Here is a 22,498-nt window from a genome sequence, read left to right as displayed (position 1 = left end):
AGTAAAATGGACAGAAGGGGGGAAAATCAGGATACTCTTCTGCTTCTTTTCTGCTTTGCTTAACATTAACCATCTAAGTGTTTGCCAACTTCACCTGAAAGGATCAAATGAGAAGAAGACCACAGAAGCTCACTACATGCTAGCTTATTTATTACACTGTAATGGAATACAATTAGAGGATCTCACTCCTTTATTTCTACATGATCCCCCATCCTATTTTCTTCTTTTCTCTTTTTTTTCACTTTGAGAATGATTTGTGTGTGCTTCTCCCTAAAATCTGTAGAATGGTTTCAAAGCTTAGTTTCCAGCATTTTCCTTAAGTATTTTCTGTGATTTAAGGCACCTGGGGGGAGGGATAGACGAGCTTCCACATCAACGGATGATGCTTCTTATCTTTATAAGTGACCCACAGTTTGGTTACTGGTGCAATGAGAAATTAAGAAAAGTGCACATGTCAATGACTGCCATTTCACAGTCACTCAAATCAGAACTGGGATGCCACAAAAACAACTCCCTGTTAGCCCAGAGAAGAAAAAAAGAAGAAAGAAAGTAAAGGGGAAATTCAGATTAGTCACAAAGAAGTTCCCCGCCTGCTGCAAAGCGGCAGTGTTAAAACTGAAGAGAGTCCGCTCTGCTCTTTCAATTGCCTCTTATCTCTGGTCCTGCCACCTCTGTGGATTTGCTGATTGATACGCCTGGTTTTATCTTCAGCTCCTTCTTGGCAGGGGAGACATCAGTTCTCTCTCAGATCTCCCTTTGGCCCAGTTTTCATCTTTGCTGCATCCAGACTGTGAAGATGGAAGGGGTTCAGCCCCTGGATGAGAATGTGAGAAACGCGCCAGGCCTGAGATTCCAGACACGCAAGCTCATACTGGTGGCCTCTGTGGTCCAGGGGCTGGGGCTGCTCCTGTGTCTCACCTACATCTGCCTGCACTTTTATGCTCCTCAGGTAAGATGCACACCCGGCACCTTGTTGCCACCAGCTCACGCTGATGGCAGCTCCAATAGCTGCAAAGGGTCACTTGGAAAGAATCTGATAACCAAATTGTCCAGGTGTTTGTTTTTTTCTCCCCCCCGTAGCAATTTTAAAGTGTGGTTAAACACCCTCTGGTCTCCTTTTTCCTTCCCTTTTCTCAGTAGTGGCAATGGTGGGGCACAGTGGAGGTAGGGCAGGGGCGCAGCTTCTGGATTATTCTCTTTTTCTTGGCAATGCAGGAATACTGGTATTTTTTTGAGCCATCACTTTGAAGCTTCGAGTCATTGATACAGCTGGTTTACCTATTTTCTTAGTTAGTGTCTGATCAGGGAATTAATATAAAAAGGAAATAAAATGAGCTCAGTTCCACTTTGCCATTGTATTCCTAAAACCCACAGACACTCGTGGACATTTGCTCCTGCTTTGCAAAGAATGCTGAAGGTATCAATAGTAAGTTCTTTTAAATAGCTAATAGTTCTTTTAAAGGCAGAGATGTGTGTGTTCCGTGCATCCGCGCACATGGCCAAACATTTACTCCAACAACTTACCCTGATATTCTCACAGCTTTTCTCTACCAATTACAACGTACAGACATCACTTTGTCTATTTTATACTTTATCCAATATATTATGTGGTGGGTGCATCTTTCTAGTATTTCCCCCACCTAATGAAGATATTCCTTGCAATCTCCCTTCTCTTTATTCTGATCCCCTTTACATTTCTTTTTTCTTATGTATTTGTTCAGACCTGCAAACATTATTCAGTCTTTAAGGATGTTCTTGACTGCTGGCAACTCCACTGAAAATCAATGTACAGTCTGCCCGTGTTCCCTTGTTGAGGCTAGTCTGATCATACTGTTTCCCTGGCGGGTTGCTTGAGTTTAGAAAAGTCTGTCCCTGGTAAAGATTAGACAATAGGAACTTTTATTTCTGATGGGCAGGTCAGAGTCTGAGTATCTCAAACAAAACTAGGATAAGACCAGTGGAGTCCTGGCAGACGCCTGGGCTTGCCTCTGCCCACCGGAAACAGGGGTTTTCAGTGCAGAGAGGCTGGTGAGAGTGTGGTTGTGATCACTGTACTGCAAAGAGGGCTCACATCCCCCGATTCCAGAAATGTAGCAGGTGTCATGCTCAAGTCTGCAGTCTGGCGAGCAGAACACCACACTCACCCTCTCCTCATCATGCCTTTCTTTCTCTCTGCAGAACCCTTTGGGTGCAATTAGAATAGGCAATTTGGGTCGCGAGTGTGGGGGTGGTGCAATGTGTCCATGGCAGGGTGCCTAAGACGCAGACCGGAATTAGGCTCTTCCGAGAAGAAAACAAAGAGCGTAACCAAAAATAGAACAGCTGAGTGCATGCACCAGGTCTGGGAGCCCTGAGAGTGCTTTTTCAAATAACCACAGTGTCACAGACACTGTGACGATGAAAAGACAGGACAGATGGCTCCAGTCAAGACTCAACTAGGGCTGTGAGTAGGAAAGAGCCAAAGGTGAAATGGATGCATATAGCCACTCTGCTGGTGGCAGAGTGGCCCTGGACTAGAAATACCCAGGGGATGCTGAGAAGGAGACGGGTCTTTTCTGCCAAGTCACCCAGCAGCTCTGTGATCGAGCGTGGAAGGAAAGCTGAGTGCTGGTTTCCAGGACACTAGAATTCATGGGGAGCATTCTTTGATCCTGGTGCAGAAATGGAAGCAAAGACATAGGAGGTACAGTAGAGCTGGTGGCTCAAGAAACGTGCTCTCATATACTCTGGATATGGAATTTTTTGGCACAGACTTGACATGAATTTTAATTTTTTCTTATTTCTAGCTAGACTGTTTTAGCTAACATAAATATCTCATACTGGTATAAGATGCAGCGCAATGGGTCCTTACATTTAACCTCATATACTTTATTGGGGGGGGGGATAGCACAAATAGATCATATATATTTCTCCCTGGAACTTGATGAAATGGTGGTGGTGGCAGTGTGTGTGTGTGTGTGTGTGTGTGTGTGTGTGTGTGTGTGTGTGAAAGAGAGAGAGAGAGAGAGAGCGACATTGAGAGAGAAGGGTGTAGAGTAGCTGTTGAAAAAGGGACACTTTCTAAACTCATTGATAAAATTGTTTGGAATTTTGGTTGAAGCATTGGCTAGATGATGATGCAAAAACCCTCTACTTTTATAAAACAATATTGCAGTGCTCTGTAATATTGCAATGAATTTCCATTTGGGTGTCATCTCAAGTGAGCCGAGTACTCATCATTCACCCAGTTAAGTTGGATTTTTTTTTTTGTAGGAAAAACATACTTGGAGAATAATCATAATTTCCCTCATATTTTAAATTTTTAGCCTTATGAAATAATTGATTATATGAAAGGCTCTGTAAAACACAGATGTAGCTATTAAATTCCTTGGGCAATTAACTTTCCCCTCATCATTCCATGACATTAGGTTGATTTCTGTGCACAGCACAAGTTCTCATTTTGGAATGTCAGAAAAATAAAAGATAGACTTTTCCCTCTCATATAAGTCACTTCCCTCTTTGGGCTTTGATTTTCTCATGTGTAAGCAATTGGATCAGAAAGATCTCTTCCAGCTCAATATTCTATGAATATGAACTTTATACATATATTCAGAGAATGGAATGAGATTTTGAGAAATACAAAATATAAGTTAGTAGATTTTTGTGTCTGAGATGAATTTCCTGGTTCTTAAGAAGGGGTGGAAGGAAATAAAATTTGCATATATATTTGAAATTCATGCTTATTTATATACTATGTGCATATCTAAATAACCTGTTATGTGTTAGCAAAATACCCTATTGAGAAGGAGGAAAGAAGTGGATGCTAGAAGAATATCTATGGTACAAATGATAAAACTGAGTGCTTCTGTCACCAAAAACAATACATGCTCTTTGGATATTTATTTAAAGTATTAGGCTTCTAGTTTTACCTATTACTTAGCTTGAAACAATGGCAGAAAAGTAGCTCAACTTACAAATATAACTTACACATTTATATATATAATTTTTATAAATATAATTTATAAATTTTGTGTATCTCTGGATTATTGAAACCAGGGTCTTCCAAAATTTGTATCAACCTCATCATGGCAATTTATAGATATGAGGCTTTTAGTGATAATTCTTTAGCAAATTTCAGTTGAAGGTTTATATTCTCAACACTTTTACAGCCGGGTAAAACAGAAGTAGAGGAAACTGTAAAGTGAGCTGACCAGATCTGATTAGAATTCAGTTTCTTGATGAAGGCTATAACTTGGACTTTTTTTTGTATTGTTAAGGGAGAAAAAAGAAGCTTTTTTTAGCCTGAAAAATCTTGTCTCAGATTAACTCAGTTTAAATGTATCCCCATGTAATCTAACAAGAGTTTTAGAAATTCTTTTTTGAAAAAAAAAAAAAAAAGCCAGACATGCAAATAAATGATTTTCAATGCAAATGAATTTACATTTCATAAGCGATTCCATGGTAATAACAAAGAAACATCTGAAGTATTGAACTGATTTGTCATTAAGTATTTGGAAGCTCTAAAGGGGGTACTAATAATAATGTATAGAATCACTGCATTTTTGAGCGGGCATTACACATAGTCTACTTACAGTTAAGAAAACCAGACAGGGTAAGAGCTGGGAAGGAGGTAATGCTATAGCTGATATTAAAAGGAAGAGTAAAAAGTCTTTAAGTAGATAAGAAGGATGGTAGTGGTTGGGAAGGGGGTAGAAGGTTTTCTAGGTACTTGTTCAGTTATTGTTCAAAATGGTTGAAGTTGAGTGTTCCTAGGCCAAAATGGTGGAAGGTAAAGCTTGAAAGGGCTGTGACTCATGCTAGGGAACACACTTTCTTCCATTACATGCAAAAAAAAAAAAAAAAAAAAACACCAAAAAACAAAACAAAACAAAAAAAAAGGATTACCCAAACTGCTGCTTCTCCAAATTTCGCTTCTGTTCTGTGGTCAACATATTTCTATAGATAGAAAGTGAGTCTAGCCCTGACTGATTTGGCTCAGTGGATAGAGCCTCAGCCTGTGGACTGAAGGGTCCTGGGTTCGATTCTGGCCAAGGGCACATGCCTGGGTTGCGGGCTTGATCCCCAATAGGGGGTGTGCAGGAGGCAGCCAATCAATGATTCTCTCTCATCATTGATGTTTCTATCTCTCTCTCCCTCTCCTTGCCTCTTTAAAATCAATAAAATACATTTTTTTTAAAAAGAAAGTGAGTCTAATCTCATGCAGCACTAGGGGGCGCTATAATAAAACTAACCATTCTCAGATGGTTTAATGAAGCCTACGCTCTTTTCTCAAGGAGTCAAGGTAAGAAAACCTTTTTTGAGAAGCCAAACACTCAACAGGTGTAAGAGGAAGGACAAGGGAGGCCTCACCGATACTCTATAAATGAAAAATGTTGATGTAGTACTGACCCAAGTTGAAAATAGGAGAGAAAAATTTGTACGGGGATCATGCTGGAAATGTCACATGTGTCCAAGTATGGAAACACACACACACACACACACACACACACACACACACACACACACGAGTTCCGGATGTAAATTTAGGGATATAGTCTCCCGATTCCACTTCTCTGACTTCAGCCCCTCATTATAGGCACAGAGTAGACCCAGTCCTGCCTCGGGGCTAATCACCTGCCCTTCCAATCCTATTTCTTTTAATAGAAATTACTTCTGTGTCTACTTTCAGAGAACCTGTACCCTCCACTCACGTCAGGGATTCTGTCTGCATCCATGGAAAATTAACATTAACCTTCTGGAATAATTTAGGTGAGAAGAGCCATGTACAGTGTTGTTATGAGTGAAAATAACTGACTTACAAAAGGTTATTTCACATCAATGGTCACAAATGGAACATATGGTGGCATTAGGATGAAAGAGAATTCCATACCATCCTACGGCTTGTGTATTTTGTTTGTAGCCACTCATACTTTCAATATCCATATCTTTTTAAATGAAGGAATCAACACACTTCCTTACAAAAAATACAAAACATCTCCAAGTTTAGAGCAAGTCATTGAAGTATAGAGGAGAGCATGTTGGGCCAGAAATTACAAGGCTCTGGTTCAGTTCAGTCTTTAATGTTGTGACTCTGAGTAAATTTCCTGAAATTCCCTGAGCGTCAGTTTAATCATTTTCAAAATTGGAATTTGGTAGTTGTGAAGAGCAAATGTGTTACAGAGCTTTTGAAATGATGGTTATTATTCAAGGACATGCTTCCCTAAGCACTGTACCACTGAAATGTTTTCCTTGTAGCATGTGTACACACACACACACACACACACACACACACACACACCCCATAACTCAAATCTCAGAAAGCATATCATAGCCCTTTGGGGTTATAAAATAAGTTGTAAAATACCTACTTTACAGGTCAGTAATATAAAATATATTTTGAATTATTTGTGTTGACTGATTAATGTTTTTAGCTTCCAAGGTCCCTAAAGATCTTAATCTGACCCTGTACATGGTATGATGAAGACTAGGAATGTAAATCCTTTTTTAGGGGGTGAGTGTCACCTGCAATAAACAGTCTCTCATTTTTACAGATGTTTTCCCCACTTCTGTTTCTACTTCTTCACCATGACTTCGGAGGAAGATAGATATTTGTGTGCAGTTTTACAGTGAGGAAACATGAGGCATTACAGAGTTGTCTGGGTTCATATTAAAAGGTCATGCAGAAAAAAAAAAAGGTCATGCAGGGCCATAGCCGGTTTTGCTCAGTGGTTAGAGTGTCAGCCTGTGGACTGAAGGGTCCTAGGTTCGATTCTGGTCAAGGGCACATGCCCAGGTTGTGGGCTTAATTCCCAGTACGGGGTGTGCAGGAGGCAGCCTATCAATGATTCTCTCTCATTGTTGATATTTCTGTCTCTCTCCCCCTCTCCCTTCCTCTCTGAAGTCAATAAAAATATATTTTAAAGAAAACCACAAAGCCCATTTCTAAAAAAAAAAAAAAAAGACTAGGATAAGTTGCTGAAAGTGGGCAAATTCTGTACAAGCGAGTCTTTGTCTTCTGGCTTCTCAGACAGCAGGCGAGAGAGCTTGATGAACATGAGGGCTGAGTGGCTCTGGTGTAGGCAGTAGCTACCACCAAGCAGCTCCTAGCAAGTAATTCGAAGGCTGGGGCTACTGTGAGCACTGACGCTGACCTCCATGTGTCCTGCACCATCCTTGGCCCACACCGCATAATGCCTTCTCCTCTTTCTTTAAGGTAGCGGTTCTCAACCTATGGGTCGAGACCCCTTTGGGGGTCGAACGACCCTTTCACAGGGGTCGCCTAAGACCATCGGAAAACACATATATAATTACATATTGTTTTTGTGATTAATCACTATGCTTTAATTATGTTCAATTTGTAACAATGAAATGGGGGTCACCACAACGTGAGGACTGTATTAAAGGGTCGCAGCATTAGGAAGGTTGAGAACCACTGCTTTAAGGATATAAGTTATATCAGATTTAGAGTCAGCCCTAATCTAGTGGACCTCATGTTACATCTGCAAAGACCCCATTTCCAAATAAAGTCACGTACAGAGTTCAGGTGGATGTTAATTTTGTGGGAGACACTATTCAGCTCACTATAAACCACTGATTCATTTACTTATCCCAACAGTATCTGTAGAGTGTCAATTACCTGTCAGACACAGAGGAAACAATGGTGAGCAAGACATGGTCTTCCTTGCCCTCCCAGAGTTTCCAACCCTGTATTTAAAGCAGACACTAAAAGAAGCAAAGTGTTGGTTAGAGCCAATGTCAAATATTATGTGATTATGAAGTCCCTAACTAAGGAGCAGGCATAGTCTTAGGGGCTAAGTTCCCTCTTAGCTCAGCAAACATTTACTTAACTGAACTCCATTATGATTGAGGCAGGGTGAGATGTATGATAATACAGTGAGTACACTGTAACTGACCCTTCCAGTTGCTTAGAAACTAAGCTGCTACAGAATGTTATGCTGCAGACGCACCCAATCACCAAGGTGAGGAAGTGAGTTCTTAGAAATGTTTTGGCAGATGCCTCTGTGGGTATACTTTGAGGACTTCCCCAGTTCATGTGGAAAGGGAAACCCAGATATGAGAAAATCTTTCCCTTGAGGACAGCAAAAGTTGGATGCTTTTGGTTCATTCCTGAGATCCCTCATAGGAATCTGTTAATTGCTAAGCTTCTGAGACAATGAAACTGCAGTTCTTATTCTCTGAGATAGAGAGGACAGGGTCCTCTCTGTGGGGTAGCCATTACTAAGTAATTGTGACAAGAAAAAGGGAAGTGTTTAGAGAGGGGGGTTATGTTAGGATATCGCATGGATTGTGTAGTAGAGAAGAGAATGAAGGTTAAGAGAGAGCTTATAGCAGAAAGGTGCTGACAGTCATGGTGAAGGGTGGGAAGGAGAAAGAGAGGGTTTGGGATAATAATTAAAATGGCTGTTCTTTGTGGCATTAGATTCCAATAGACTCTTTATTCAACAAGGTTTTCAGAGCCACACATCTTCGTTTCTAAGAAATGTAACTTTCGGGATGAGGTTTTTCTGAATGTGGAAGGCTGCTTGGGCAAAGAACCAGTTTTGCCCGTTCTTCCTAGTCCCCTCTCTGCGTGGGGTTCTGAACTTTCCTGATCAGAAGGTAAGGCCTTGCCCTTGGTAAGGAGGCTGTTTCTGCTGAGCACCACCGAATGCCTCAGGATGAGAGTCTAGCTTCCCAGCTGACTGCCATGGCTCAGGATGGAAAATTCCATCTTCCCCTGCAGAGGCTCCTTGAGATGCACCCTGAGAGGTGGTGAGGGTGTGCTTTCATGATCTCTCAGGTCTCTTCTGACATGAAGCCCAAGGCACAGGGAGGAGATGTTCACATCCCAGTGGAGGTGGCATGGTGAACTGGGGAGTCCCCATCACAGATCTGTTTCCCCACCCTGCTCCACTGACTCCCACACTACCCTCTCCCACCTACCATCTTGACATTGTGGCTGGGTATCCAGTGAGGAAGGGCAAGGCCCACAGAGTGAAGATAGAGCCCATGCCCTGGTTTCATACCTTCCAGAGGCTCATGCCTTCCTGCCAAGAATTATCCGCAAGACAAATGCCAAGTGAGTAAAATAATTGCCAACATCCTAGTAAGTTAGAATTAGAAACTCTCTCCAAAGATGAGCTCCTGGGAACATGGTACAGGCTGCTGGGTAAAGGCTGGACATCAGATGTCTCCCAGTTTTGTTCTCCAACAGCTCAGTGTTCAAGGTACTGTGAGAGGCCAGAAAAGGACCTACTTCTGACTCTTCTTGCAGCACCTGTCTACGTTGTACTTGTCCATGGAGCTGCTGCCCACCATCAGGTCAATTGCACCTCTTCAGAGCCCAGCTAAAGGTTGGGCCAAATTGTACTACACAGACAACTATGTAGAGTTGGCGGAGGAGATCTTCTCTGGAGAACCTCTGGAGTATTTTGAAATATATCTGAATATTTTGACAACTATCTAAAACCCAATATTTTAATCTTGATCAGTACTGATGATGAAAATACTTCAAATTAATCTTAGACCCTCAAATACTTTCATAAGGGTAAATATCAGAAGATTTTTTTTTTTACCCACACACAAACATGGTCTTTTTTCATATGTATCAGCACAAGAAAAATCCTCAGATCTTCTCCAGAGACTAACAAAATAGAAAATATCAAAGGTCCCAGAGGAGTTCTACATCCAAGGACAGGCTACACAATAAAGCTTCTTCAATCTGGAAATGTCTGAAGACTCCACACTGTCTCCAAACTCCTGTCAGTCTACACTGACAGAAGTTCTCCAGAGATCTCCTTAGCCAACTCTACATGGTTGTCTGTGTAGTACAGTCTACACACCACAATCAGAGTACAGCCCTGATGTTTGAATGAGACCATGTCAGAAGCATGAGTGTACAAGAAGTCATCTTCTAGTTGAACCTTGTATTTTTATAGATAAGTTGAGACCAAGAAAGGGAAGATTTCAACTCCACCCCTCCATTCCCGTATGACTTCCATTATACCACACAAGTAGCCCCCACCCCCATTCAAATTTGGAGTGAGGAGGAACCCCTAGGTAGATTTTATTAACATTCCATTCTTGTGTCCACTTCAGTGTCAAGCTCAGAGGAGAGAGAAGTTGGCACACACAGCAGATTGGCAGGGTGGTAGTCTCACCATGAACTAATCACGAGAGCACAAAGGGAGCACTCAGGGCTCAGGCTTCCCTCCTGGGTGTGAGGGCTGTCATAAGTGAAGCCAAGAAATGAGGAATGACAGAGTTACCAGAGATGAAGGGACATTCTTGTTGGATAGAACTAAGAAAGCAAGTATTTTCTAAAGCTTACCATGCACTTGGCAAATTGCTGGGTGCTTTCACATCTCCTGGGAATATTCCAATAACAATATGCCTTATTTTCACTGGCATGAGAGCTGAAGCTCAGGAATGCTACATGTTTCCAAATTCGTAAAATTAGAGAAGTCACAATTTGAACTGAATCTGACCCTCAAGGCTATGCTCTCTGTCTCATCTTACCACGCTTATTCAAGGGCAAAAAGATTAGAGAAAATGGTTGGCTAGAATGTAAGACACAGAAAGGATATGTGTGGAAATAAAGTTTGACCAGGAGGTTGGAGCCGGGCCATGGAGAACTTTGAATGGGGCACTGTGGGGGTATTTCTGGGCAGTGGGGTTATCCGCATGAGTTAATCAGGTATGGAGGGTGAGGGGAAGAGTTAGGGCAGGGCAGGGAGCAAGAAGAAGGACCATTTATTTTATTTCACAACATTGCCTAAACTTAATGGTACTGATGCTAGTTAGAGACTTCTGAGAATATGTCTATTTCTAACACAGAGTAACCATCAGGACAAGGAACAGAAAGCTTCAGTCTGGAGTTCCAGTAGCTCTAACCAAGAGAGGAAGTCATGTGAGCTTTCCTTGTTGCCTCTCAGCCTCTTGGTCTCAGAGAACATCCCCTGGGTCACTACTACCCTTACATCATCAGGGCGCTTCAAAACTGTGGTAGATTTCCTTGAACTGCAGAAACCATGTGGAGATTTTTGCATAGCCAGTCAAATAATCCAATCATGAGGGCTTTCAGATCAGAGGGCTTGACGTAAGTTTGGGGATGAGGAAGCCTTGTTTTTTCCTCTTCTATGAAAATTGACTTAGGGTTACAACTTCAGAAACCTGGATCATGGACGGTTAGTGCTGAAAGGGATCTCTTGAACTTCTAGTAATTTTTAAAGATGAGAAACTGATGTCTAGAGAAGTTGTGAAACTTGCCCATGATGACACCATCCCTGCCTGGCTGGCATTAGAACTCAGTTTGCTGCTGGCTGAGCCCTGCACTCTCTGAATTTAACCAGGTGGCCGTTCATGCTGGACTGACTTGCTGGCTTAGAGAGCAGTGGGGCATTTATTCACCCCCTGGGGATTATGAATTGGCAGGGCTGGAAAAGTCTCTCCCTTCTACCTGCCAGGCCTGTTGGTTTCGGCTGGGTTAGGCTTGTGCTTTGACTTCTACGGGAAATAGGGGATTCCTCGTCCGCGTGGGCAGTCACTAGAGGAATCCACTTGACTGCGGCTACTTGTATGCCAGCGAGTGGGAGGCAGGGATTACACACTCCAGGGCATGAAAACAAATTCCTCCCCACACCTCCATCAGCCAAAAAGCATCCTGCAGAGAGAGCTGTTGTTCTTGGCAGACACAAGAGACAGTGCGCTTTCCTTTCTCGCTTTCTCTTTTTAGTAGGTGATATAAGCAGATGGTACAAAATTGAAAAAAAGTCGACCATGAAAAGTAAGGGGCACTCCCATTCTTGACTTTAGACTTGCAGTTCCTTTCTCCAGAGGCAACACTTGCAAACAGTGTTTTGTGTGTCCTTTCAGATAGAGTCAATGCCCATGCAAGCCATATTTATATTTTTTTAAATACACAGTCATATACTTTATACATGATTCTGCCTTTTGCTTTTTTTTTTTGCTTCTTATACTTTATAGTTTGCTCCTTATTGAACTTCTTTGTTCTCTTCCCCATCAAATTACTGCAGACATTTTACCCCTTGGGCTTCCTCTCTCCTTTCTTAATGTTAAATACTCTCTGGGTTCAAATTAGGTTTTCAAGCTTTTAAGGAGAAGGGAGAAAACCAATGTGAAAAATAGACTATCTTCACATCTACCAAACTCTTAAGGATTACACTAGTTTTAGTTGGTAGTGTGCCCTGAAAATAAAACACTTTTACACTTGCATTAGAGCTAGGAAGCTTCCAGAATTCACTCCCAGTGCATTCTGGAAGTCGGTGGTCACAGCGGGTGGATCGGGCACAGCCTTCTTCAGGAGGGGATGGATCTTTGCGACTGAATGGGTTTCTTGACAAGATGACTATTAAATGCTCTGTTATCCAAAATGGGAAATTGGGACTCAGTGAGCTAAAACAACACACCAAAGGAGAGTTTGGCAGGGCTGAGCACAGACCTTGGTGCTTGCATGAAAGGGCAGAATACTCCTAACTTATCTTAAGGGGTGTTATAGAAAGGCCAGCGGGCAGGTTGGCAGTCTGGGTCTATTCTGCATGGGAAAAACCCAAGTCTTTGGCAAGTCGCTCCCTCTCTAGTCTACTCCATTTCTGTTTCATAGAATATGACTTGTTAATTCCATTTCTTCACCATTTTATTTTCCTAAAAATATCTCTTTGCTTTCTTCAGGTGCCACCTCAGTATCCTCCAATTCAAAGTATCGGAGCACAATTTACTAGTAAGTGTTGTCGAAAGTTTGATTTTTTTAAAAATAATTTTTCCCTCCGAATCTCTTCATTTCCTCCAGAACACAAGATCTCACCCTTTCTTAGGGAAGCATTAAATCCTGGAATACCTGGACCTTGCATGTTGTTTATATTTGAGACAAAGAAGGTGTATAAAGAAGAAAAGGGGAGTCACTAGTTGCCAAATCTGTGCTTAATTCCTTTAGATGCCTTACTAATCCTTCCAGGAACCCTCTGAGTAGGAATTCTTCTTTTTTTTTTTGTTACTCCTAACCCGAAGACATCCCCCCCTCCCCCCCGCATTGATTTTTAGAGAGAGTGGAAGGGAGGGGAAGAGACAGAGAGAAAAATCCATGTGAGAGAGACACATTAATTGATTGCCTCCCTCACTGCCCCCAACTGGGGCCAGGGATTGAGCCTGCAACCGAATTATGTGCCCTTGACCTGAATCAAGCCTGTAATCCTTTGGTCTGTGGGCTGACACTCTAACCACTGAGAAAAAAGCAGCTAGGGTGGAATTATTCTTATTTTTAAGGTAAGGGAACTAAGGCTTTACTTCCTTAGTTTTGCCAGTAATTTTGGTATAGGTCAAGATTTTACCTTAATGAGAGTTGAGGGAGGCCCCAGGTGTGAAGGCCAGGTGATACTTCACCGGGACAGCATGACTTGGATCCATGACTAACACTAAAACACCCACCAGTAGTTTCTTTTTAAAAAAATATATTTTATTGATTTTTTTTAGAGAGAGGAAGGAAGAGGGATAGAGAGAAACATTGATGAGAGATAAACATCGATCAGCTGCCTCCTGTACACCCCCTACTGGGGATGTGCCCACAACCAAGGTACATGCCCTTGACTGGAATCAAACCTGGGACCCTTGAGTCCTGGGACCCTTGAGTCCGCAGGCCAACGCTCTATACCCTGAGCCAAACCGGTTAGGGCCACCAGTAGTTTCTTTAAGGCTATTCACTATCAAGTTCTCCTGAGCCTGAGGGAAGTACGTCTTGCCCTCCATAAGAGGTCTTCATTTCTAGTTCAAGCATGCTGGGCCTGGTTCAGAGCAAGAATTATTGATTGTGTGTCCAGCAGTGGGGACCTACTCTTTCCTATTACCAAGGGACATGGGCCAGAGTGGGGAGTCTGAGATGTGGTTGCTTGGCCATATCAGGGCTAATTGAAAAGAAATTAAGGCTTTTTGGCTTACCCTTGGAATGGCTCCTCTCAAGGGTACCAAAGCCATCACTCTGTGTCGTCTTTCTCCTCCTCCTCCCCCTCCTCTTCTTCCTCCTGTGAAAGCAGCTCTTCCCCAGGCACCTCCCAGGAAAAGCTAGTGACCAGGTAGAAGCGAGAGGCAGGCCTTTGTTCTGGAGCTCTTTCACCTGCCTCTTTCCGGGCAGAGCCTGAGCCCACTGACACTCTGTGCACAGCGGCATCATTAAGCTTCAGCAACTGCTGGTAAAAGCCAGTAGGAAATGCTGCTGGGAAGTCTAGTACCCAGGGCATGTGAAATGTGCATTTCACAGTCAGGTGGAGAGAGAATAGGGAAGAGCTCAAAGCAATGGCCCTCCCGGCACCCTTTGCTCCTATTGAGCTATTGAACAAGGAAGCCCTGAGGTTGCCAGTCCCTCCCTGTTCTGAAAATCAGGGAAACCTCCAAGCTCTATTTCCTGCCGCAGGTCTGTTGTGACAACCGCCAATGGCTTTAATCTCTCCACTCTTGAGTTCCAGCCCCATCAGGAACTGTCTTGGGTACCAGTGCTAGCTCTACCTCCTCTTCCATCCCATGGGTAAAGCACAATGCCCGCTTCTTCTCATTCTTCTCAAAATCTCTTCCTATCACTGTCTCTTTATATGTTTCTAGATGTGTAAGAATGTTGTTGCCCAAAGTTGTGCTAAGGAATCATTCTTTTTTTATTTCTTCTTGTCCTACCCTCCTTAGAGTGTGACAATGAAAAAGGTTTCATCCTAACATCCCCAAGCAAGGAGGACACCATGAAGATACAAGACAACTCAATCCCCATCCCATGTGATGGGTTTTATCTCATCTCCCTGAAGGGCTACTTCTCCCAGGAGCTCAGCCTCAGCCTTCATTACAGGAAAAATCGGAAACCCCTCTTCTCCCATGACAAGGTCACGTTTGTTGACTCCATCATCGTGGCCTCTCTGGGTTTCAAGGACAAAGTCTACTTGAATGTGACCACTCACAATACCTCCTGTGCAGACATCCAGGTGAATGGTGGGGAGTTAATTCTCATTCATCAAAATCCCGATAGATTCTGTGCTGAATGAGGACCTGATGGCCACACCTAAGCCAGTCACCAAGCTCGAATGCCACAATGGGGGTGGACAGGACACTGGTTCTTCCTTGGTAGTGGGGGAGTCATCCCAGATCAGCCCCCACCTCTGGCTACACAGGATGTGACCAGAAGAAGATTCCCCTACTCCCACTCAGGGATATTTAAGACTTATTTTACATATCATTTAACTTTATTTATCCTCCAATCTTCTAAAGCACCTAGCCCTCATCCTTCACAATTGCCTCAAGCCTGTCAGGGACCTCTGCCGAAGAAGAAAATAGGTGCCTCTTCTTCATGACACCAATTGTTTCTATTGGTCAGGAAATGGTCATAATAAACTTGCTTTATTGAAAAAGACACTGGACGAGCATTTGCTGGAAATCTGGCATCTGGCATTGTCGAAATGAAGATGACCAAGGAGGGGGCGATGAATCAGCCGGAAGTGGTGTGGACCCACTGACAACCGCAGCTGCCTTTCTAGGATGGATTGGGTTGCAGTCTGCATGTTGCCTAAATACCTCTCACTGGGTGCAGTTAAGAAGGAAAATCAACTTGTGAACAGCTGTCAGGACTTGGTGAAGATAAAGATTACTCTGCGTCTGGGCTTTTTTTCCTCTACCACATTGCTTTCCCAGCCTCCAAATGTTCTTAATAGCAATTCCCCCCTCAAAAATGCAGTAAGAATTTAAAGAGTCTGGGGAGTGAAACACATTCTTTGCCACTGATAGTCAATGGAACATGTATGCACCCTTCAGCTTATGCTGATAACACTCAGCCCCATGCCTTGTACATGCACACCACATTGCTAGTTTCAAAAATGAAGCAATTCTATTATCAGATGCAACTTTATGTCAAAGACACTGAGAGCATACTGTATCTTAAGAAAAACAACGATCTCTATCTAGAAACATCCTAATATCACATATGATCCTATATCAATTATTGAGACTAGAATCAGCTAACGCCAAGGCTTTTAAGAGAATGAGATCCCTTATGTTTAGTATAAATGTTCCTCCTGATGTATCAGGCTCACAGCATTGTGAACACATGCAAATTTCTAGATAATTTGTAGATTCTTAGATTTTGGCTAAAATTTGTTTTAATGGTTGGCAATGTTTCCCTACCATTTTAAATAGAGCATGCAGGATGTAGACCTTTTTCTGGATGATTCTGTGGCATCACAATAATTGTGCTGGGCCAGAAAGATGGCCCTGCACTAGATGGTTTCCATCACATTTGAATTTTTTTCTGTCTTTTTAACATAGTTTTCCATCTCCTCTTAAGTGTCTATCTCCAATTAAATTCCCACCCTTCTATTTTAATCTGTTGTGGAGACATAAATAAGTGCTAAATAAAAAGCTAAATAAGAGAAATTGTGCATAAGTTAAGAGTAACCAAGCTCTAGTGGTGCCCCAATCATATAGGGAATATTTATGGAGGGTCTACTATGGACTAGGCATTGGGCTAAATGCTTTATGCCAATTGTTCTGAACAAAATATTCTATAAATCTGTCTCAACTACTCAGAGAATTTAAGTGTGTGTGTGTGTGTGTGTGTGTGTGTGCGCTATGGTCTGCAAGTTGATGTTACTCAATGAATGATATCTAATAAGTAAATGTTTATGACTATAGATAATATTTAAGAAAATGTATGTTTACTTTTTAAAGTTTGGAATTTCTGACTATATTTCACCTGGACATGCACATTCCAGCCCTAAGCATAACTCTTCTGGGGGATGTTTGTCTTTGGTGTCATGGCCTGTCCTGGCAAATGCCCACTCCTTTTGAGTACACATGGCCTGCTCTTCCATGCTGGCCTCCCTCCTTCACCCACACAGGGATATTTCTGCCATGCAGCAGCCTCACTCCCCCACCTTTCACCCATCAAAACATGCATGTCTCATTTAAGTCACTCCTTCAAAAGGATAATTAACTTTTCTCTGGACATAACAGAATTCTGTGGAAACAGAACTGAATGGGAAGTCAGGAGACTGGAATTCTAATTTGACTGAGTCACTAACCAGCCAAATGACTTTGGACAAATACTTTCCCATTTTTCAATCCTGCTTCCACCCTTGTTAAATGATCCCCTTACAGCAGTTCTCAACCTGTGGGTCGTGAACAATGAAAATACATCCTGCATATCAGATATTTACATTACGATTCATAACAGCAGCAAAATTACATTTATGAAGTAGCAACGAAAATAATTTTATGGTTGGGGGTCACCACAACATGAGGAACTGTATTAAAGGGTCGCGGCATTAGGAAGGTTGAGAACCACTGCTAGAATCTTATGCCCATAGTGCTAAAGTGTGAAAATACATGCTAAGTGTCCATATACTGGTTGCTATGAGTCAAGATAGGTAACTTCTTTTACTATGTGGATTTTTTTTTTCTTGGACATGCTAACAGTCTTCCCTCATCAACTGTTACCTAGTGCCTTTCTACTTAGTAAATGACTTAAGGAATCCAACCTTGATCTAAGTCATATTTTGTTCTTAAGAATACTGGGCAGGTCCCCTATTTTAAGCCTTGATTTTGTATTTAGTGCTTTCCTGATTATCAGAGAGTATTAATATTGATATTAATAATATAGCCTAATAATAATATTGATATTTACGTGGAAACAAATAAATGATTTCAGAATTCACTACTGGTTAGAGTGTTGGAGTTTTATTTATCTTGCTCTCCCTTTCCTTGGTAGATCCACCAAGTCCCTGATGAGGGGAGCCTGGGGAGTTCTCTTTTGGCTTGTCAGTTGCAGTCGGTTCAATAGGGGAGTGGAGACAAGCCAGGCGAGGAGGTGGGCTCAGTAAACTGAGCTCTATTGTGCTTGAATAAATGCTTGGGTTTGGGTTGTTTTCTTTCCCCCAAAATGCCTCTCCATTTCCCACTCCCACCTATGTGGAATCCCAAAGGTGCTGTGGAGAATAGCTGGATAACCACTGATCTAAATATATTTTAGGTATAAAATAACAAGTTCTATAAAAGAGATGTGAAAATTTTCTATAAACTTTCAGAAAGAAGAATATTAAGTACTTCTGAGGACTTTAGAAAGAACTTCATGGAAGAAGTGACATCCCTGAAGGAGAGAATAGTATTTGGAGGAGTATTCTAGGCTGTGGGAAGACATAAAGAAAATAGAGATTAGAAAGTTAAAGGTATATAGAGAATACATAGTTTCATTTTAGCAGATGAAGTATATAGATATATGTAGTGTATGTAATGTATAAAGCAGACTATTGGGGAAAATTTCAGAAAAATCAATTTCTGAACAAGAGCACAGAAATCAGAAATTGCTAGCCTATGATAAATTAGACTTTGTTCTGTAATCAAGAAGGAGGCATTGGGGATGTTTGAGCTAGGAACCAACAAATTGGAACTGTATTCCACTGACTCTTAGGCTATCAGCCATTGTGCATATACCAATGATATCTAAAACCATTCTCTAGCTCAGATGCCTTCTACTCTGGTGTCACACTATTGCAGGGGTCCTCAAACTACGGCCCGCGGGCCACATGCAAATACAAATATTGTATTTGTTCCCGTTTTGTTTTTTTTTTACTTCAAAATAAGATATGTGCAGTGTGCATAGGAATTTGTTCATAGTTTTTTTTTAAACTATAGTCCGGCCCTCCAACGGTCTGAGGGACAGTGAACTGGCCCCCTGTTTAAAAAGTTTGAGGACCCCTGCACTATTGCAATCATCTGTGTTATCTATATATATAAAAGCCTAGGCGACAGGACAACCAGACGACCAGATGACCGGCTGGTAGCTATGACATGCACTGGCCACTAGGGGGCAGGTGCTCAACACAGGAGCTGTCCCTGGTGGTCAGTGTGCTCCTACATTGGGAGTGCTGTTCCAGGCTGCAGAAGCATGAGCCTCTCCCGCGAACACTCCCCCTGTGCGCCTGAGTAGTGGCGTGGCAGGCGCAGTGGGGGCCTGGACAAGCAGAAGTGGTGAGGCGCCCACCTGGGCTTAGTCTCCTCCCCGGCCGCCTGCCACTTCACACACTATTTAATGCTGTGCGGGATTGAGCAGCTGGTGGGTAAGGCTGGGCTGCGGCAGTGCAGAGGTCCACTGATCCCTGCAGGCCAGGCTGAGGGACCCCACCAATGCACGAATCCGTGCACCAGGCCTCTAGTTAGCAATAAAATGCCATTTATTGAGTACTTATGACATGCCAGGCATTATATTAGCCATTTTATATGTATTGTTTAATACTATCTTTCTAAAACTCTTTGAGGTGGGTATTATTCTTATTTTGCATATGAGAACTTGAGACTCTTAGAGATAAAGTAACATCCTTAAAGGCATGCAGTTGACAAATGGTAGAGCTTAGGTTCAAAACCAGGGATCACTGACAGCAAAGGCCATGCTCTTAACTAGGATACCCAGGCTCTGGGAAGCTCCAAGTGGATGTAATAAACATCTCTGCATAGGATACTCACATTTGACTATTCTCTTCCTCATCTCTCTGCTCCTGGTTCATAATGTTGGTTAGAGTCAGCATAATAATTCCAGAAGCCAGAAATCCCAGGGTCATCCTTCTCTCCCACCATCTCTCTGTTCCTACCCATGGGTTTGTGGATTCTGCCTTCTCTTCATTAACTCTTTTTTTAGACTATTATAGTAACTTCCCACCAGGCCCACATGCCTTAGTGAGTCCTGGTTGAATTAAGAAGATGATGCACCCTAATTCAGTGAATAAGGGAAATGGCCAAAAAAATGACACAGGGTGCCATGGTGCAAAGACTGTGGTGTGTGAAGCCTGGTTTTAAATCCTGACTGTCGTACATGAGCTAAGTGACCCTGGCAAGTTTGCCTTTTTTATTTTTTTCTTAATCACTCTAAATCTTAAATCTTACTTTCCTTATCTGTAACGAGGAGATATCAATATGCAGGGTGTCCCAAAAAATGTATACATACTTTGAATAAGTATTAATTCCAATAGGTTAAATCTGAAAGAAAGAAACATCAATTGAGCTATCAGCTATTAACATGTGTATACATTTTTTGGGACACCCTGTATACTGTCTGGGTTATTGTGAACACAAGAGTATCTAGTACATTGCCTGTAACATAGGTGGTCTTAATACCTAATAAATATTAATTTACAAAGGTCATTTACTCCACAAGGCAGAAAGTATCAAATGAACATGAGAATTATGGGGATTCAGGAATGGAGAGGACACTGAAGCATAATGGAAGAGTTTTGTAGGACTTAGACTGGACCACAAAAAGGAAGGAAAACATAACAGGGGAAGAACAGTATACGCAAAGGCCGAGGAGTAGGAATTCTCATGGTGTTTTCTGTGGACAAAGAGGTACCACTGCTGTTATGGCTCCCACTCTTTCCTTTATTTGAGCACATTCTATTTCTTAAGATAGAAATTTGTGTTTGTTCATGGTTGGTGATAAGGATTAAAGGGTAGTTTGAGGACAAAATATTGGAGGCATTAGTGACACGGCTAAGAATGTTGGATCATGTCTTGCAAAAGAAGATATTATAGGTTTCTGAATAAGGATAATTTATTATGATTGGGGAAAAAGCCTAAGTTCAATATCCCTTTTCATTTTGACTCAATTTATGTGAATACCTACCTATTGCCAGTTGAACTAAAGCTTAAAAATACTTTCATTAGGATAAAAAAAAAGGAATGTCATAAGAGCCAAGTTTTTAATGCTTTTGGGAAAAGATATACGGAGAGCTTCTTATTTCTTTGTTTCTTTGCTGATTTTTTGTCTAGAGGATTTATCCAGTGATGTCAGTGGTGTATTAAAGTCCCCTACTACGATTGTATTGTTGTCGATCTCTCCTTGATATCTTCCAGGAGTTTTTTTATGTATTTGGGTGCTCCTGCATTGGGTGCATCTATGTTTCTAAGGGTTATATCCTCTTGCTGTATTGATCCCTTTAGTATTATGAAGTGGCCTTCCTTATCTCTTGTTATTGCCTTCACTTTGAGGTCTATTTTGTCAGATATAAGTATTGCTACCCTAGCTTTTTTTTCATTTCCATTTGCCTGAAATATATTTTCCATCCCTTCACTTTCAGTCTGTGTGAGTCCCTTATTCTGAGGTGAGTCTCTTGTAGACAGCAAATATATGGGTCATGTTTTCATGTTTTTTTATCCATTCAGCCACTCGATGTCTTTTGATTGGAGCATTTAGTCCATTTACGTTTCAAGTTATTATTGAAAGGTACTTGTTTGTAGCCATTTTTATTTTTTGTGCCTGTTTTCTTTCTTAGTTTTTTACTTATTCTTTTTACACCAGTCCCTTTAGCATTTCTTGCATTGCTGGCTTGGTGGTGATAAACTCCCTTAGCCTTTTTTTGTCTGTGAAGCTTCTTATTTCCCCTTCAATTTTGAATGATAGCCTTGCTGGATAGAGTATTCTTGGAATCAGTCCCTTGCTTTGCATCACTTTGTAAATTTCCATCCATTCTTTTCTGGCCTGATGTGTTTCTGTTGAGAAATCATTTGATAATCTAATGGGAGGTCCCTTGTATGTAATTTTCCATCTCTCTCTTGCAGCCTTTAAGATTCTCTCTTTGTCCTGAACATTTGCCATGGTAATTATGATGTGTCTTGGTGTGGGTCGTTTTGGGTTCATCTTGTTTAGGACTCTCTGTGCTTGTGTGACTTTTTTCTTCCCCACCTCAGGGAAGTTTTCTGATATTATTTCTTCAACTAGGTTTTCTAACCCTTGTTCCTCTTCCTGTTGGTCTGGCACCCCTATTATTCGTATGTTGCTTTGTTTCATGTTGTTCCATAGCTCCCTTAGGGTCTCTTCCTGTCTTTTAATTTTTTTCTCCAATTGCAGTTCAGTTTGGGTGTGTTTTACTTCCCTGTCTTCTAATTTGCTAATTTGGCCCTTCGTTTCTCCTAGTCTACTGTTGAAACTTTCCACTTTTTATTGCAGCTATATCACTCTTCATTTCTTCTTGATTCTTACATAAGTTGTTGATTTTTTCCTCCATCCAGTTTAAGAACTCTAGGACCCTTAGTCTGAATTCTTTTTCTGACATATTGCATGCCTCTGTTTCACTTAGCTACTTTTCTGGCGCATCCTCCTTTTCTTTCCTTTGGGGGTTTCTTTATCTACCCAAAGAGTGTCTTATAAAATTCAGAGTGAATGTTTAATAAAGATTGTACTGGGTGGTTTTTAAAATATTAAATATGTTTAAAAGTAATATTTAAAATATCAACCTGAGATGTTTTGAGCACTAAAAAATAATCCCTGAGAATTTCAATCACTCTGCACATTTATTAATTTGTTTAGGATTTAAATATATCCTGTTTCTAAAATTAAGTTTTTGTCAATGATTTGGAATTGTCTATCTATTTATCTATCTACCTACCTACCTATTATTTTCTTTTCCCTGCAGTAACCTTCATCACAGAATATGTGGGGACCCTGGAACCTTCCACAATAATATCCCTAATAACAAGCCATGGTGGTTGT

General features: G+C 41.5%; 1 protein-coding gene across 1 annotated transcript; it reads left to right on the top strand.

The window, feature by feature from the left end:
• Nucleotides 1–796: 796 nt before the first annotated feature.
• Nucleotides 797–15,014, top strand: TNFSF4 (TNF superfamily member 4; the record flags this gene model as incomplete). The annotated part of the gene is made up of 3 exons (XM_081113280.1): nt 797–949; nt 12,670–12,718; nt 14,665–15,014. The coding sequence occupies 3 exons, from the start codon at nt 797–799 to the stop codon at nt 15,012–15,014; spliced, it is 552 nt and encodes a 183-aa protein (XP_080969406.1).
• Nucleotides 15,015–22,498: the final 7,484 nt, after the last annotated feature.

Source organism: Myotis nattereri (genome assembly GCF_964212035.1).
Source record: "Myotis nattereri genome assembly, chromosome: 18".
NCBI lineage: Eukaryota > Metazoa > Chordata > Mammalia > Chiroptera > Vespertilionidae > Myotis > Myotis nattereri.
The sequence above is the reverse complement of the archived record's forward strand: the minus strand, read 5'-3'. Positions and strand labels throughout refer to the sequence as shown.